General features: G+C 49.0%; 2 protein-coding genes across 6 annotated transcripts; both read right to left on the bottom strand.

Annotated features, from left to right (window-relative positions):
* Window positions 1-173: 173 nt before the first annotated feature.
* Window positions 174-5,938, bottom strand: LOC116230034 (uncharacterized). 5 transcript variants are annotated; one of them, XM_090124315.1, is made up of 10 exons: window positions 5,548-5,938; window positions 4,649-4,710; window positions 4,456-4,515; window positions 3,383-4,101; window positions 3,208-3,306; window positions 2,894-3,047; window positions 2,672-2,748; window positions 2,099-2,194; window positions 1,732-1,988; window positions 174-1,644 (listed from the first exon to the last, which is right to left on the bottom strand). In XM_090124315.1, exons 1-10 carry the CDS (start codon window positions 5,829-5,831, stop codon window positions 1,503-1,505), a joined length of 1,950 nt encoding a protein of 649 aa, XP_089980441.1. In that variant the 5' UTR covers window positions 5,832-5,938; the 3' UTR covers window positions 174-1,502. The 5 variants fall into 5 exon arrangements, 4 of the variants coding, with proteins under 4 accessions (XP_089980441.1, XP_089980443.1, XP_089980444.1 ...); XM_090124317.1 differs by having other exon boundaries at window positions 174-1,603; XM_090124316.1 differs by having other exon boundaries at window positions 1,508-1,603; window positions 1,686-1,988.
* Window positions 5,939-6,035: 97 nt separating this feature from the next.
* Window positions 6,036-13,301, bottom strand: SF3A3 (splicing factor 3a subunit 3). The gene is made up of 17 exons (XM_031594907.2): window positions 13,144-13,301; window positions 13,004-13,051; window positions 12,823-12,875; window positions 12,285-12,390; window positions 11,797-11,869; window positions 11,311-11,402; window positions 10,932-11,014; window positions 10,443-10,581; window positions 10,070-10,138; window positions 9,640-9,707; window positions 9,186-9,293; window positions 8,831-8,900; window positions 8,371-8,535; window positions 8,133-8,243; window positions 7,647-7,737; window positions 6,998-7,053; window positions 6,036-6,669 (listed from the first exon to the last, which is right to left on the bottom strand). Exons 1-17 carry the CDS (start codon window positions 13,237-13,239, stop codon window positions 6,592-6,594), a joined length of 1,506 nt encoding a protein of 501 aa, XP_031450767.1. The 5' UTR covers window positions 13,240-13,301; the 3' UTR covers window positions 6,036-6,591.
* Between the last annotated feature and the right edge of the window lie 2,544 nt (window positions 13,302-15,845).

Here is a 15,845-nt window from a genome sequence, read left to right as displayed (position 1 = left end):
GTCGCCCCTCTCCCCGCCCCGCTCTCCCGGCCTGCCCCAGGGCTCCGTTAACCCTTCGGCTCCGGCCGCAGGGATGGAGCTGCGCCGGTGCGGCCCCGCGAGGTTCTCCGGGCTTCGGTAGCCGCTGCTGGGGCTCCTCACCGCGGCCGGAACCGCCGCCCTCCGCCCGGACAGAGGCTCGCAAAGCGCCAGGAAGCGACCGAGCATCATTTCCCTCTCCGCTGGATGGGGACCGGGAAGGATTTTTAAACGGGATGCTGCTGGGTTAATGGGGCGGAGAGCAGGGAGGGCAGCGAGAAAGGCTGAGCAGAAGCGGAGTACGGGCGAGGGGGGGCCACGGAGCGTCCTCAGGCTGAGAGTATTGCGTGTACAGAGCCGGGCCTGCGGCAATGCAGAGCCGCTAACTTCCTATTGCTATCAGGAGGGGCTCTTTTTTGCGGCAGCACCTGGAATGTTTTGTTAAATGTCGTGACCCAGCTGACTTCCGAGCTTTAATTATGCAAATAAATGGTGCAGAGGGCGTAAGCAGGTGCTGGGAAATGTCAGCAGATGCCGACGTGCCAAACAGAGGAGTTCGGTGTGTGTCAGCTCTTTCCACTGCTGTAAAAGTAACAGCAAAAGTTGGGCAGATATGGAAAAATCAGCAGCCCATGCTTTCTGCTCCTTCTCAGCAATGGTGCTGAGCAGATGAAAGACTGCAAAGAGGAAATGAAAGGAGAACAGTGAGAAATATCTGCTACAAACTCCAGAGCACTCTTATGAGAAACGTGGTGCTGCGAGTCGGTTCTGAAACAGAAATAGCTTAGAGCTCCATCCCGTTGTTGCTTTCTGCTGATACACTGATGTGACAACATGCCTCAGCCCATGCCAAGGCTTTGGTGCAGCATCACTGCAGCGTGGAAAGGCCGGTGATGGATGCACACTGCCTGCCCTCAGCCCCACATCCACTGCATGGAGCTCCCAGCAATACATCCTTCCTGCTGCTGTCCCAGCACAGCCCTATGGCTGGGATCCCCTTCCCATCACATCCATCGAGCTGAGCTGTGCCCAAAGCAGCCTGACATCGACCCAAGAGACCGATGCTTCTTTATTATTATTATTATTCTATTATTTTCTTAAAAGAGAACAGGAAGAGGACAGAGTGTGTTTGCACAGTGGCACCACAGAGCCATTACCAGCTGCCTGTGAGGCAGGAGCAGGCTGGGAGCACTAGGGCCAGCTCCTGTTACAGACTCATGCTTGTGTCTCTGCTCTACTTTTACACATAGAGATTCATAGATATGAAACAGGATGGTCTAACATGATGCTTCCAGCTCAGCCCCATTTCCCTGCCTAAGATCTGGAGACAAAACAGTACAGCCTTCTAGGAGAGGAGGTATTATTTAGAAACAAGTGGGTGTTCAGACAGCTGTACTGCAAACACGTAACTACATTGTGTAAGCTGTGCCTTGGGTCAAAGCAGAGGTTCCTGGGTTCCAAGCTGGCTCAGCACCCTCCCACTCCTATACCTGAGGTCTCTCCTTCCAGCATCCAGCATCCCTGCAGCACAGAGGTGCAGTGCTGCAGCTCACAGCTCCTGGAGATGATGTGTAGTAGGGATCACCTGCATGGGGGGAGAAGTCACCATCTACAAACTCCAGGGATCTACAAGCATGGGGATGCAACAGAGGGTGTTTGATAGTGACCTCAGCTGAAATCAAGGAGGGGAAAGGCTGCAGGTCTGCTGTTTACCCGTGGAGGGGAGTGGAGGCCTTGCAGCTCAGGAGGAGGGCTGCCCCCCACACCAGGAGCTGCAGCAGTGGGGATGCAGCCACCTGCCCAGCATCATTCACATGAACTTTGCCATCCAGCTTCAGGCAGCTGCCCTTGATGGTGGCAGGGCAGCACTCCTGGAAGCAGGCAGCCTTCACCCCCTGGGCACAGACAGGCTTGGCAGCCTTGCAGGCTTTGCTGCATCCTGCCACGTAATTGAAGCCCGTCTTCTTCATCTGAAAGGAGGAGAGAGATTCATCTGCTGGTCCTGCTCAGCCTCTGGCATTTGCATTGAGGGGATGCACACGGACTGCAGCACATCCCACCTGTCCTGTCCCAGCCATACCTCGCAGAAATCGTGCCCAACAAAGCATCTAGTTGTGCTCTTCTTGCCTTTGAAACATCCATCCCCATGGCAGGAGAATGCTGCGCAGATTTTTCCCTGCAAGACAAGAGCAGAGGAGACCTGTGCAGGCCTGGTGCAGGCAGCAGGATGCCCAGGGCCAGATCTGGACCTCGGGCAACCCTTCCTTCCACAGTGCCCTCCCAAACCTCCACTGCATCTCAGTATTTGCCATCATCTCTCTGCAGCATTTCACACTCGGAGATATGAGACAGCTCCCATCTGCCACTGCAGGAAACCTCACTGCAACACCACCACAAGTTTCAAACCTCCTTTTCCTTCCTCTCAGTGAGCTGTGCAGAGATAAAGCTCCTTCCAGCCCATCACTTGGGTGCCCCAGCACCACCCCACCCCTTCTGTGGCTCGAGGAGACTTTGTCCCACAGCCAGCTCGGGCTGCTTGGGGCAATGCAGATGGTGTGCTTAGCACCCTTACATCTCTGTCCTTGCAAAGCTCATTAAGGATTTGTTCCCCTTTTGAGGCAGCTTTTGCACAAAGATCACATCGGGTACCTACATTTCGTGGGGGGGGCCGTGGGGTCGTGGTGGTGGTGATGGTGGTTGTGGGTGGCACGGTGGTGGAGGGAAGATCACCTGTGGGCACAGAGGAGCCCTGAGGACACAGCCCATGTGCAGCCTCCATGGGGCAGAGGAACTGCAGTGATGCAGCCAGCCCAGCATGATGGGTCTGCACACCCATTTCTCTCACATGCAGTGGGATAAACCATGGAGCAGTTACCATAGGAGCTTGCATTGAGCTGCAGGCAGAGTGAGGTGTTGCAGCACTCCATGGTGCACTGTTGTAGGATCATGCTGCCATTGGTCCTGCACAGCTCTGCACTGCACACACTGCTGCACCTGGCAGTGTAGTTCGTGCTGGAGAAACGATAAAGCTGCAACAGCAGAACCAAAGGAAAAACAAACAAACAAAAAACTAGAAGTGTGAAGAGAGGCCGTTACGGAGGAGCAAAAATAATGGACAGACTGTGAGAGAGGCAAAGGAAAATCAGGTGTTGTGCTCACAGCCCCCAGCAGCCACCATAAGCTCCGTACCTCGCAGAAGGTCTCATTGTGGCAGGTGGCCGTCGTGTTGCTGTGGACCTCATCCTGGTAACACCTCTCCCCGAAGCACTGGAAGCTCTGACAGCTGAGCTGGGGGGAGGACGTGCCGGGGGTCACAGCGCAGCAGAGCTTCTGCATGGCCAGTAGCCCCCTTCCCTCTCCTTACCAGGATTTGTTCTGTATGGTTCATGGAGGCGTTGGCAGCCACTGAAGCCTGGCTGATGGTCACCAAGGTGGTGGTGGTCATTGAGGTGTGGTTGGAGGCAGCCATGGAGGCATTGGTGGTAGCCACTGAGGTCTGCTTGGTGGCCACCAATGCCTGGTTGGAGGTGGCCACTGAGGCCTGCTTGGCGGCCACCAGTGCCTGGTTGGAGGTGGCCACTGAGGCACTGGTGGTAGCCACTGAGGTCTGCTTGGTGGCCACCAGTGCTTGGTTGGAGGTGGCCACTGAGGCACTGGTGACAGACATCAAGGTCTGCTTGGTGGCCACTGATGCTTGGTTGGAGGCAGCCACTGAGGCACTCGTTGTAGCCACTGAGGTCTGCTTGGTGGCCACCAATGCCTGGTTGAAGATGGCCACTGAGGCAGTGGTGGCAGACACTGAGGTCTTCTTGGCGGCCACCAGTGCCTGGTTGGAGGTGGCCACCGAGGCACTGGTGGTAGCCACTGAGGCCTGCTTGGCGGCCACCAGTGCCTGGTTGGAGGTGGCCACTGAGGCATTGGTTGTAGCCACTGAGGTCTGCTTGGTGGCCACCAATGCCTGGTTGGAGACGACCACTGAGCTGTTGGCAGCAGTCACCAAGGCCTGCTTTGTGGCCACAGAAGCTTTGGTGGCAGCCACCGAGGCGTGGTTGGCGGCTATGGACATGTTGACCACTTTGCGCCCTGAAAAACACAAAGTTCCCCCTTGGTGAAGGAAACAGCATCCATGTGCTTAACGAGCTCTGTGGTTCCCTATCCTGAACAAGAACAAAGACCCGTTTGCAACCAGCAGTGAGGAGCCTGCCCAGCAGGTCAGAGATAATCACTGACTATGGCAATGTTACAGCAGCTTCACCCTTCCCCTTTAAGGCACACTGCATAGGAGGTACAGCCATTTCTGGAGTCAAAACCTCAAGAAAAGTTTCTTGAGCACAGCTCTGTCTGATAGCTTACAGCCAAGAGGGGACAGTGACATTGTCCCATCACACCAAGTTGCCTTTGCCCCGTTCCCAAGAGGATCCTCTCCTGTGCACTCACCTGCTATGGCAAGAGGGCCCTGGGTGCAGAAGTGCAGAGCCAAGACACAGAGCAGCAGGCCTGAAACAGAGCAGAGAAAACTGGGACCATCAAAGGCCAAGTTCAGTTCTGGCAGCCTCCCTGGGAGAGCAAGGATCCGTGCAGGCTGTGGGGTACCAGCTCTGGGATGGACGCTGCTCAGAGCGCCCATTACCTTGAGCAGGGAGGAGCTGTTGGTGAGCTGCCATCGTCCCCACCAGCAACCTCAGCTGGGACCTGGCAAACAGATGCAATCAGAACTGGGCAATCAGAACCAGCTCATCACCCAGAAGTTATCCTTCTGGTCTGGCATCAGGGACCAAGAGCCAGGCCCTTCCACTCTCGGTTGCAGCAGCAGGCTGAGGAACCCTGAGAGCACTTCTCCCCATGGGCTCAGCCCAGCCCTGCCAAACAGGAGCCCCCTGGGAGGCCATGTGCTGCTGTTGGTGTGGAAACCCTCCATCCTCGTGTAACACAGAGCTCTGAGCAGTGCCAGATTGGCACCACACACAGCAAACTGCTGATGCTTGTAAATGAAGCAGCTGCCCAGCTCAGGATGGTGGCACACACATCCCCGTTGCATGGAATTCTGAATCCAGTTGTCTGGATTCAGAATTGCTTCCAACACTGATCCCTGCACTGCTCACATCGTGGGTGGGGAATTTCTACCTCCTCTGGTGTTTCCTGAGATACACTACTCTCCATTGAATGAAAGCAGACATTTTCCTTGCAAAATCTTTGCCAGTTTAAATAAGAAAACAGTGGAGGTAACTCCAAACAGGCTCCAAGGCTGTTTTCCAAATACTCCCCTTCTGCCTTAGGATTTAAGCTCAGATAGCATTCCTAGGGCACTCTTTCAGGATGACAGAAAACAATACAGGCTGGAGTTTCTCACCTCCCAGAGCAGGGCAGCCCCCCCACCCAGAGCAGGTTAGGACAGCCCAAACAGAGGAGAGTACAGCTCCAGCACAGCCAGGCTCACCTCCAGAACAGTCTAAGAACAAACCAGAAAACGCTCACCCTGAAACAAGTTTCTCCTCCCAAGCAGGGAAAAGAACCTGTTCACAGACTCACCCTGTGTGTCCGTGCCCTGAAAGCCCCTGCGCACCAGAGGAAGCCTGCAGCTGCTGCAAGAGATGGAGAACCTCTGAGCACCGAGCAGCTGCAGCACCTGCAGCACAGCTCACACCCTGGAGCCAGTGAGCAGCCCCACCCTGCCAACCACCAGCTGCGCAAACTGTCACCCAGGGAGAAGGGTTTGTTACCTGCAGCTCTGCTGGATTTGGAGATGCAAATGTATGTGTGCAGTGAAAACAGAGAAAGGGATTTTTAAGGCTAGAGATGTCACACCAGAACATCTATACCAAAACGAAAGCCCACTGTAGGCAGGGCTGCCACAAAGCACAAGGCCTCTGTCCAATGCCTCTTTTCTCCTCACAGGATTTTAATTCATGTGGCAGTACCACAGTCCAAGAGAACCAAAGGAAGGATTTGTGCTAGTATCTACCAAAGTCAATGCCAGTGCTGGACAAACTAACACAAACTACCCGCACGGCAGCTCATCCTAAACAAAGGTCATTTATTTGTCCCCTGAAAAAAATCCCAGTAGCCAAAGCTTCACAGGAAGCCAGACTTGAAGCCAAAGCAGCAATGCAAGCCAAATATCTGCTCTGCAAAGGAGCACAAAGAAAGACATTAAACTATTATATAGTACAAGATTGTCAGCATGCAATGTTCGTATGGGCTTTAAAGAAGGCAGTCCTCACCATAAAAACTTCCATCAGCACTGGAATAAGAGAGAAGTAATTGTCTCTAACAATTCAAACCATGTAGAAAGTTTCTGAAAAATACCATTATCAAATCTCCTCCTTCCAGCATACAAAAGGAGACGCACTTTCAGCACTTCCTAAGTTAAAATCAATTTATTTTTAAGTTGTTTTTTTTTTTAATATAAAATAACACAATCACAAGACTGCTTTTCACAAAGGGCTTACTAGAAAGTGATTCTATAAAGTATCCTATGTTCATGCAAATAGAAAAATCAATAAACTGAAGAACTGGAGCTGGTGACACTTCTCCATTTTTTTTTCTGATGTGAAATCCTTCACCTGGCAAAAGTTACAGCAGTCCCTGACGTTTCAAGTCTTCGTAGGTCTTTTTATTCACCACATTCCCACTGGAGTCCTCATATTCCTCCTAGAGTGGAATGAACAGTTTAGAGACACCTGCATGCAGCCTGACTCAGGTTGTGTTACAGCATACACAGTTTAGCTCCAGTTGCATCTGAGCACAGCCACTCTGTCAGGAGCCTCTCTACATGAAGATATGCAGAGGATCTACCAGCAAGCTCAGTAAGATCTTATCTAGACTCAGAATAATTACAGAAGGCTCTGAAGTGCACTGGAGACCTCAGCCTGTGATACAGCTTGTTAGAAACTCTCCAGCCAGAGCCACTTCATGCAAGGTAGATGAAGACTCCCAAGTACATTGGACTAGAAACATCCCAGTGCTTCTACCATCTTACCTCTGTATCAGGCTGCCACCTCTCTGAAGCCTTCTGTAGTTTCAGCTTTGCCCACACTGTAAATACAAAGGCATTCACAATATGAACACCATTTTGCTTCAAATACTGGGTTTTAAACTACTAAAATACATCAGCTTTTAAAATAAAAAAAATAAAATAAACCCCAACCACTGTCACTCCTGTGCCTTTCACTAAGTACTGCAGGCTTTCAAAATCTCCCTAGAGGCTCCACCATTTCTGAATGTTTTGCTGGCTTCCCCATGGAGATTGTGATGAGTATCAATTAAGTAACAGTTGCATGGGATCACACAGTCACACTCTGAATAAATGATGGCCTGCTACACTTGGCTGAGATTCCATACATAAAACACTGCAGACAAAATAGCTGGCAACAAACAGACACTTGGCTGGCATTCCTAGCAAACATCTACTTCTGCAGGCATTCAACAAGAAACAAAGACATCCTCCCTCTAAGAGCTGTGAGAGATGTTCAATGAAGGGTAATCCCACCAGCATCATGCTTCTTACACTCCTTCCTTAAATTAGTCACCAGTCATGGGGTAATAAAATTCTTGGCCAGAGCTAGCAAATACCAACGTTCTCGTAGCACATTCCCAGTCCTGTGCAAAGAAATGCCATCAAGACTTACGTGAGACAGCATCCTCAATCTGTGTGACATTGGCAAAATGTGCAGTGTTGGGGATGCCCAGGCATCTCATTCCATGAGCGTGACGCCACTCCTGGGAACAAGAGGCAAAAGTCACTGAGAGGGAATGCCACCTCACCCACAATGCCTATTAGAAGACCTATTATAAACTAAACAGTATAAAACAAGACACAAATCTCCCAAACATTTTTTTTCTGATGGTAACAAGACACTGACAGTACTCTGCATCAATCAGGCCTGGATATCAGTGTTCAAACAAGAGGAGACTGGACATAAATTGGCAGAACAGATCTTCATATGCTCTGGATAATTTCCAGTTTCAATAGCATGGCTTTGCAGCATCAGTGCAGACACACATTTTGTAAGTGGAAGAAATGCCACTCGGATGCTCGTGTCATTTATTCATTATTTATTACAAAGATTATCTGAATGTGGCACTGATGGTTCTTGTGACAAAACCTTACTTACTGCAAAATGGCGTTGAAAAGCTTTGGGCCCTCGGTAGGTGTAGTTACCACAAATCTCACAGTTGTAGTTGATGTTTAAACCATGTAATTTATATAACCAGTACGGGATTGGCTGAGAAAGGAATACAAAGAAAGATTAGGCCAAGTGACAAGGGAGGTTCAAACAGAAGAGAAGCGTGGAGTTAAGTGGAATCCCCCACTTGTTCAGAGCTAAATCCAGACGTAACAGACTCAGTTACCTTGCCATCCCAACCAAGAGGCAGATTTTTAGGATTATAAATGATTTCATTTTCTTCATCTTCACTCTCACTCTCACTGATCTGCTCTTCTTCCTCCTCCTCCCTCTCTTCCCCTGTCCGTGCTTGCTTACGTTGCACATTCTCATGAGTAAGGTGTCTCTGTTCCTAGAGTGTGAGAAAATAGAAGGTACTGTTCACACAACACAACAGCAACAAAATAAGATGGCAAGCCAATGGCAGCTACCACTATACTCCAAACTGAAGAAAGGATTTAATGCAAGCATTAAGGAGGAATAAGAAAGAAATAAAGGCAGGCAGGTTTCCCCACAGGAACATATAAACTTCTGGAAAGAAAACCAATTCTTCTGGACACACAGTCTATGAAGACACTGCGTAAAGACAAGAATGATCTTCTGGTCACTGCTGGACCAAAAGCTCAATGACAAAATAAAATTCTTACCCCAAGAACTTCTACATATTCATATATCTGAGCTTCCAGGAATGCAAGATCTTTATTTCTTTCAGTGTCTCTGAAAACAGATAAGGAAATTTCACTAAGTCCATTCCAGAACTGCAAGCACCAAACATATGGAACTCCTAAGGACATGTTTGACTTGTGTGCAGCAAGAAAAGAGAAACAGCCCACATAAACTAAACTGCATGCAAACTATTCAGCTCTGATATCTTACATTTGGTTCAGGACCAACATAAAAGGATTCCAACACTCTGGGAATCTAACACAACTATATAGTGGTGATGTTTATATCCCAGTGATGGGACCAGCACCGACCTGAGAATGACCTTTAAGAACTCACCTTTTGATTCCCTTTGTCTTTGGATTCTTAGCAAACAAGGAAGGATCGAGTGCTTCCAGGGACTTGCCTTTAGTACTAAAAAGTCTCTGAGCACGCTCTTCCAGAGTCCTGTAGAGAAACAGGGAGGAGATGAATTCAGATCACAGTTTTTCTATTTCCAGAATATTATTTGAATTCATGCAACAACATCATAAATTCAGCTTTTAAGAGATGAAGTGATTTTCTATGATCATTGTCTTCGTTTTTTAGACCAAATTCTTCTACAAAAGAGACTTCAGTACAGCATACTTTTCAAAACTGTAGATCACAGAATTTCCTGATTGGTTTTCAACATGTTGAACATCATTAAAGTAATTCTTGTACAGTAGAGAAACCAAACAAATATCCCATAAAGGAATGCAAGGTGGAAAGACCTCAAAAACTGAAAAAGAATTAGGAAAAGAGTGCATCTTACCCGCCACATTTCAGTCCCAGTGCCAGTAATGCTGATTTTAGTCTGTCCAGTCCTAAGGAGGCCAATTCCTATTCAATACAGCAAATCACAGTAAGATAAGCTATGAAAATATAAATAATATGGCTGTATGTCTCATTAAAAAAAAAAAAAAAAAAAGAGGAAGAAGGAATATGAACAGCACTAAAGAAATGACTGTCAAGTGTGTGCCACTCCTTGCTGAAAAAATGAGGAATGTGCCAAATCTCAATAGACCTTTCAAGTTGCAGCCCTCTAGTGGGAGAAATTAAATCATCAGCATAACCAAAGTTTCATCCAGAGCGTACAGAGCCAAAAACAAAAGCTGAAGAAGAAAGATGATGGAAAGAAACCAAATGGTTAAGCTGCCATCTGCCCAAAATTTAGAAGCAGGTGCACAGCACTGAATACCTACTTCCCAAGAGGAAAACGCTGAGAGATCCAAGTGGGCTCCAGCATGAGTGAGGGCACTGCTGGTCTCTTTCTGCCAAGAGAAGACATATGGAACATCTGTGTGATACTCTGTAACTCTTCATGCAATACAGTTATCCAACATACACAAAAGCAGTTCAATTCACACACAGAAACATTCTATCACTGAACCATGCAATGAACTAACAGAAAAGATTCAAAGCAAGCAAATGTTTAAAAAGGCTACTTTCAAATGCAAGTTCCCTTCAAACTCCACCTTTTGACAGACCTAACCTCAGCAGTGATTTAACACAAACAATTCATAAGAAATCCATCACAAACACAGAAGCATTCACTCTGAATTCACAGCTGCTCACCGGCCAGCCAGGGAATGTTCCATTTTCCCACTTTTTCTCAAACTCAGTCTGAATTTTCCCAAAGAGCTCATTCTGGTCCAGTAATGGTTTCACTCGGTCTGTGTACTCCTGTAGGTACTCAAGAAGCATTTCGAGATACCTGGCAGAGTAATTATCAGCACAGACAATTCCATATCAAAGTACTGATATAATAATATCAAAGTTATCAAGATTAGAGTAACTTTTAATACAATAAACTAAAGTACTTCCACAGAATAAGAAGCCAAATGGCTTTCCACATTTTGTTGTGCTTAATGTCAAGAAGCCCAATGGCTCTCCACATTTTCTTGTGCTTCATGTTCTCTCAGGGCTCAACAGATTTATGACTGAGTTACTACAGCTCAATTTATATCACCTATGCTTGATTGCTAACTCTGTTCCTGGACACTTGAAAAGCAAATTCCTTCTCACCAACTGTCATAAATGAAGCAGGCAGGACAAAAGGCTCACCTCTTATATTCAGCATTTTTTCTCTCCTTGGGAATGTCAAAGAGTTGGTCAAATGTAGACAGATAAGTGATGTAATCCAGTTTCTAAGAAGAAAAAAAGTTTGAGTCAGACTTTATACACATCCAGCCAAATCAACATCCAAATTCCAGTTACCAGACCAGAAGAAAAACACAAAGCTCATGACTTTATTCTGCATGGTCTGCATAGGGCTGGGGTTTACCATGTGCTTTCTAACATAGTGCAAAACAAGCACTCTGAAACAGCTATTTGGAAATGACATTTAAAGCAAACCAACAATGAACCAATGAAAGAAAGAGCCCTCAGCCTTCAGCACTGAAGTATAACACAACTGGGTGCCCACATTAATGCAACCACTTACCTCTGATGATTTCAGATTAATGTATTTGAGATAGCAATCATGCAGATCTAAGTATCGTCCGTATCCTTCTTCATCTGTGAACTCCACCAGGTCTGCAGGAAAGAGCATGCAGAGCTTTGTTACGAACTTAACATTCTCTGCTTATTATATGCATGCTTTAGAATCTGAAAATAATTAACTGCAGACTAATTTATCTTTCTTAAGCATGTTTATAATGCAAACGGGTACTCATTGACTAGATGTCTGCTAGCTTCCTTGTGTTATATCAGAACATTCCTCAAAAGAATCATCACAACCGTGGAATATTTCTGCAGCTCAGAAGAATTTAAATGAAATAAGAACATTTGTCATGGTTAATGTAGGAAAAGGGAGGTAGAACTCTGAAACATGCAAAACAGATCAGACAGGTCACTAAATCACAGCAAGCAATGTATTCTCACTTAAACTGGCTTCGAAAAAGAAACAAACAAAACCCTACAGACTTACTTTGAGCTTCTTCACTTGGGTTGTCTCTGGCCTTCAACAGTTCCTCAAACTCCACTGACATTGGAACACAAATCTTCAAGAACAGACAGAAGTTACAGAAAAAGTGATCAGTTCAGCTAATATCCAGGAGTAATACATACAGACTGCAAACAGTAAAACTGGTAACTGAACAGGTGTTCAAAGCAGTTCTTCATGATTACATTTGCACTAAGGAAAAAAAGTACAACCCAGTGACTCTGACTTTAGACAATGTTATGCAGGCAAGAATGAATACTAGCTCAGAAGCAGAATGTTCTTAAACTAATAAGTGTGTGGAGGACATGGTGAGCATCCTGCATTTTCTCTTACTCAGATACAGGCTTATATAAAGCCTTAAAGCACCACCTATTCCTGAATGCTTTGTTTTCCTGAGCGACATTTTAATACAGCAGAGATGAAGCCCAACACACCACAAATCAGTTATTCTTACGAAGCAGCTAATTACTTACCTCATTGGGATGCTTCCGGTGAAACTCTTTAATTTGTTTCAGTCTGTTGTAGAATTCTGCAAATTCATTTGGCCCTGAAATGGCACTGAGCTCTTCCTTCCGTAAGCTACAGGTTCATGAAAAGAAGACGGATTGCAAACAAAAAAGAAAGCATGCTTATGCTGATATAATCTTTTTGGAAACGTAATGCTGCATTCTGCTCCCACAAAACACCAGTGAGACTGACAGCACAGCTCCACAAAGCCCCAGTGATGTTCCACAGGCAGCCAGGCCCATGCTTTGCAGATCTGGATCACATCTCTACTGAAAATGCTACAGTCTCAGTTACAAACACTCAAGTTCCCCTCAATGATTCAATCCAAGAAAACAATGAAATGTTTGTATTGTGCACGAACGCGTTTAACGTGAAGTCTGGGTCCTCCTCCAGCAGGTTCAGGGCTGACCCCCAGCCTTGTACTGCAGTGTCTGTGCAGTGTTTACAGCAGACCCAGAGGAGCCCCAGGTCCTCTATCCGCGAGCCAGCAGGCTGCACACTCACCCATCCTTGTCGTCATACAGGTCCCTCAGGTTGCCGCTCACTTCCATGTACCTCTAAAACACAACACAAACCCCACGCTGCCACCGCGAACCTCAGCCGGGCCCGGCCCCGCAGCTCGGCAGCCTCCTGGGCCGATCCATACGGATCTTGGGACGGCAGCGGCCCTCCCCGCCCGACTCACGTCCTGCATGGCCCGCGTCCGGTGGTCGGAGTTGATCTGATCGCGGAGCTACGGGGAAAGGAACGGCGTCAGCGAGGGCCTGGGCCCGGCGCATCCCCCCACACGACCCCACCGGACCCCCCGCCATTCCCCGGGCGCACCGTGGACTTCTTGGTGAGCATCTCCTTCACCATGACGTCCATCAGCCGCTCCCGCTCCTCATGATAACGCCGCTGCTGCTCCAGGATCGTCTCCATCCTCTCGCGTCCCGCCCGGAAGTCGAAGCGCGCTACTTCCGGCGCAGTCTGTGCGCTACCGGAAGGGTCCGGTCCCGCCCTGAGCCGCGCCGGAAGGGTCCGGGCTGAACGTGGGACCGCGGTGATTCTCGCCGCTGCGAAGCGGGGGGAGGCAGAGCTATGAAGCCGCTCTGCCGACATCTTGTGCAGCCTCGAGGCGGTGTGGAGCGGTGGGAAGCCGCTCCGGTATCGGATGGTGGAAGAGGAGAGCTGAACGCCTACAAGTCCTGTCCCAAATGCTGCCAGCATGGCGGCTTTGTCCCCATGTGCATTGAAAAGGAGAGGTGCTCACAGCCTCAACAGCCTCTGGGCCTCCAGGAGATCAGCACGGGTGTCAGTGCCAACCCCTGATAGTGCACAGCTGCTCCCAGACACACCCATGTCCCCACACAAACGGGCAGCACACGGCCTCCCTCTAACCAGGGCTACCCACCCAACAGAGTCAATCAGTGCCCTTTGTCACAGGGCCCAGGCAGCGATTAGAAAAGCCACAGCTTGAGTTACCCGCCTCAGAATCGCTGTGAGCACCCTGCAGCTCTGCTCCTGCCCTCCTGGGGATGGGCGAGCACTGCAGGTGCCCCGAGGCCGGGATGAAAACCTCCAGCCTGAGGGCGGCTGTGGGCAGCGTTACACAGCTGTGAATCACAGCTCGAACAGGAACGGGCCCAGCAGAACAAAACGTGTCCAGCCTGGTGCTGCCTCCTTTCTGTCTGCCCTGGGTCACGGCCGTTGCTCCTGGGAAAAACAGCTGAGCTTTGTGGGCTTTGGGCATCAGGGCTCAAAGGATGTGGCTCTGGAGGATGTCCTCCTGAAGAGGTCACGGTTGTGGCTTTCCACTTCTTCTTGGATTTTAATTACCACCTTCAGATCTACTCGAAATGCTCAGAAGCGTGTCAGTGCTTTGCCCCCACTTTGCCAATGCAAAACTATAATTAAATTTAAACTCATAAATAAATTCTTCTTCTTTTTTTTTTTTTCTTCCCCTACGATGCATAATAAATTTATTTAACTCAAAAGCTAAAACAACAACAACAAAAAATTTGGCTTCATTATGGGAGACAAAGATGATCCTGCCGTGGGAACATTCATTGCACTGAGGGAATGATACTGGTAGGAGCATTGTATTTAATTAAGTCTTGTACCAAAGACTTCCCCTAAGTGTGTCACTTCTTCCTCACGAATACCCATCTAAAAATACAAGTGGAGATAAGATTTTGGACTTGGTGTTCTTCCCTTTCCCTTCGCATGAAACTTCATCCTCAGAAAGGAGCTGAAACCCAGTGGGGACCCCCAGCCATGTGGGCTTGGTGAACTGGGAGCCTGATGCTTCTCTTCTTCCTCCTCTGCCCATCAGCAGCGCCATGGGAGGAGGCAGGCTGTGGACTGAGCTGTGCAGGGCTGGGAAGGCAATGTGGGAGCAGCCACCGTGCTTGGTGTGGATGGAGGGACAGTTTTCCTGCCAGGAGAGGCGGGACAATGGGAATAAAGGTGGCTCTGTGAGTTCTGCTGCACCCCCACCTTCCTGGACCTTTGCTGGGGGCCTGGAAGAAGGGATAACATCGGGAGGAGCATGCAGAATGCCTGCAGGACTCAGCCACATCCCTATCCTCATGCAACAGAGGCAAAGGAGAAACTCAACTCTGATTCCCCACTACCCCAGGCAGAATGGACAGTAGTGGTTCTGGGCTTGTTACCATACACAGGGCCAAGTCTCGGCCCCAGCAGCACCTGGCCTCCAGACCCATTCCTGCAGGGCTGCAGGAGCTGCTGGGGCAGGTCCATGCTGGGTTAAGGAGCTCAGGAGAGGCTGTGCTGGAGCCGTGACCCGATGCTGCATGTACATGCATGCAGCTGGGAAATGGGTGACCGCCAGCAGGGAGCTGAAAAGTCTGCCTGGAAGGAGAGAGAGCCCTCATCCACAGGGCAGAGAGAGGTGCCCACAGCAAGCCCAAAAAGCATGTGGCAGGAGCCACCATGTCCCTCTGTGGGGTGGCTTTTCCCCAGGAGAGCTGAGCTCAGTGCCTGGTTAATGCTGGGCTCCCAGTGAGGGCCCTGCTCCCCTGGCTGCGTGCTGAGGAGTATTTCCGTGCCTGCTTCAGACCATGCTCTGGGAGCCCAGGGGAGGTTTGTGCATGACATCACCCTCCCCCTCCCGTAAATCAGGCACGGGGCTGCGCACAGCCGTGACCCATTCATGACAGGGATAAAATCCAGATGTTCCAGCACTACGTGCAGCTGGGTCATTTCCTTTTTTGGCTAAAAACGTGAGGCTCTTGAGGCTGAGCAAAAGAGGAGCCTGGGGGCCCTTTGTACAGAAACCTTTTGTGGTTAATCCCTGGAAACAGCGCTGCAGAAACAAGGGCTCGTGGTGCTGCTGCTGCAGGACAGGCTCAGCCAGAAACCTCCAGGGCCTGAGCTACTCACTCCTTGTTTGAGGCCAAACAGCAGCAAAACGAGAGCCTGGCACAGGTCACAAGCAGCAAAAGTCTTACATGAAAAAGAAAGGAAAAAAAAAAGCAACAAAACCATAGTTTTTGCAGGAGCTGATCCAGGAGTGTGCAGGAGCA

The sequence above is a fragment of the Phasianus colchicus genome, chromosome 24 (assembly GCF_987193195.1).
Source record: "Phasianus colchicus chromosome 24, bPhaCol1.hap1.1, whole genome shotgun sequence".
In the NCBI taxonomy this organism is placed as follows: domain Eukaryota; kingdom Metazoa; phylum Chordata; class Aves; order Galliformes; family Phasianidae; genus Phasianus; species Phasianus colchicus.
The sequence above is the reverse complement of the archived record's forward strand: the minus strand, read 5'-3'. Positions and strand labels throughout refer to the sequence as shown.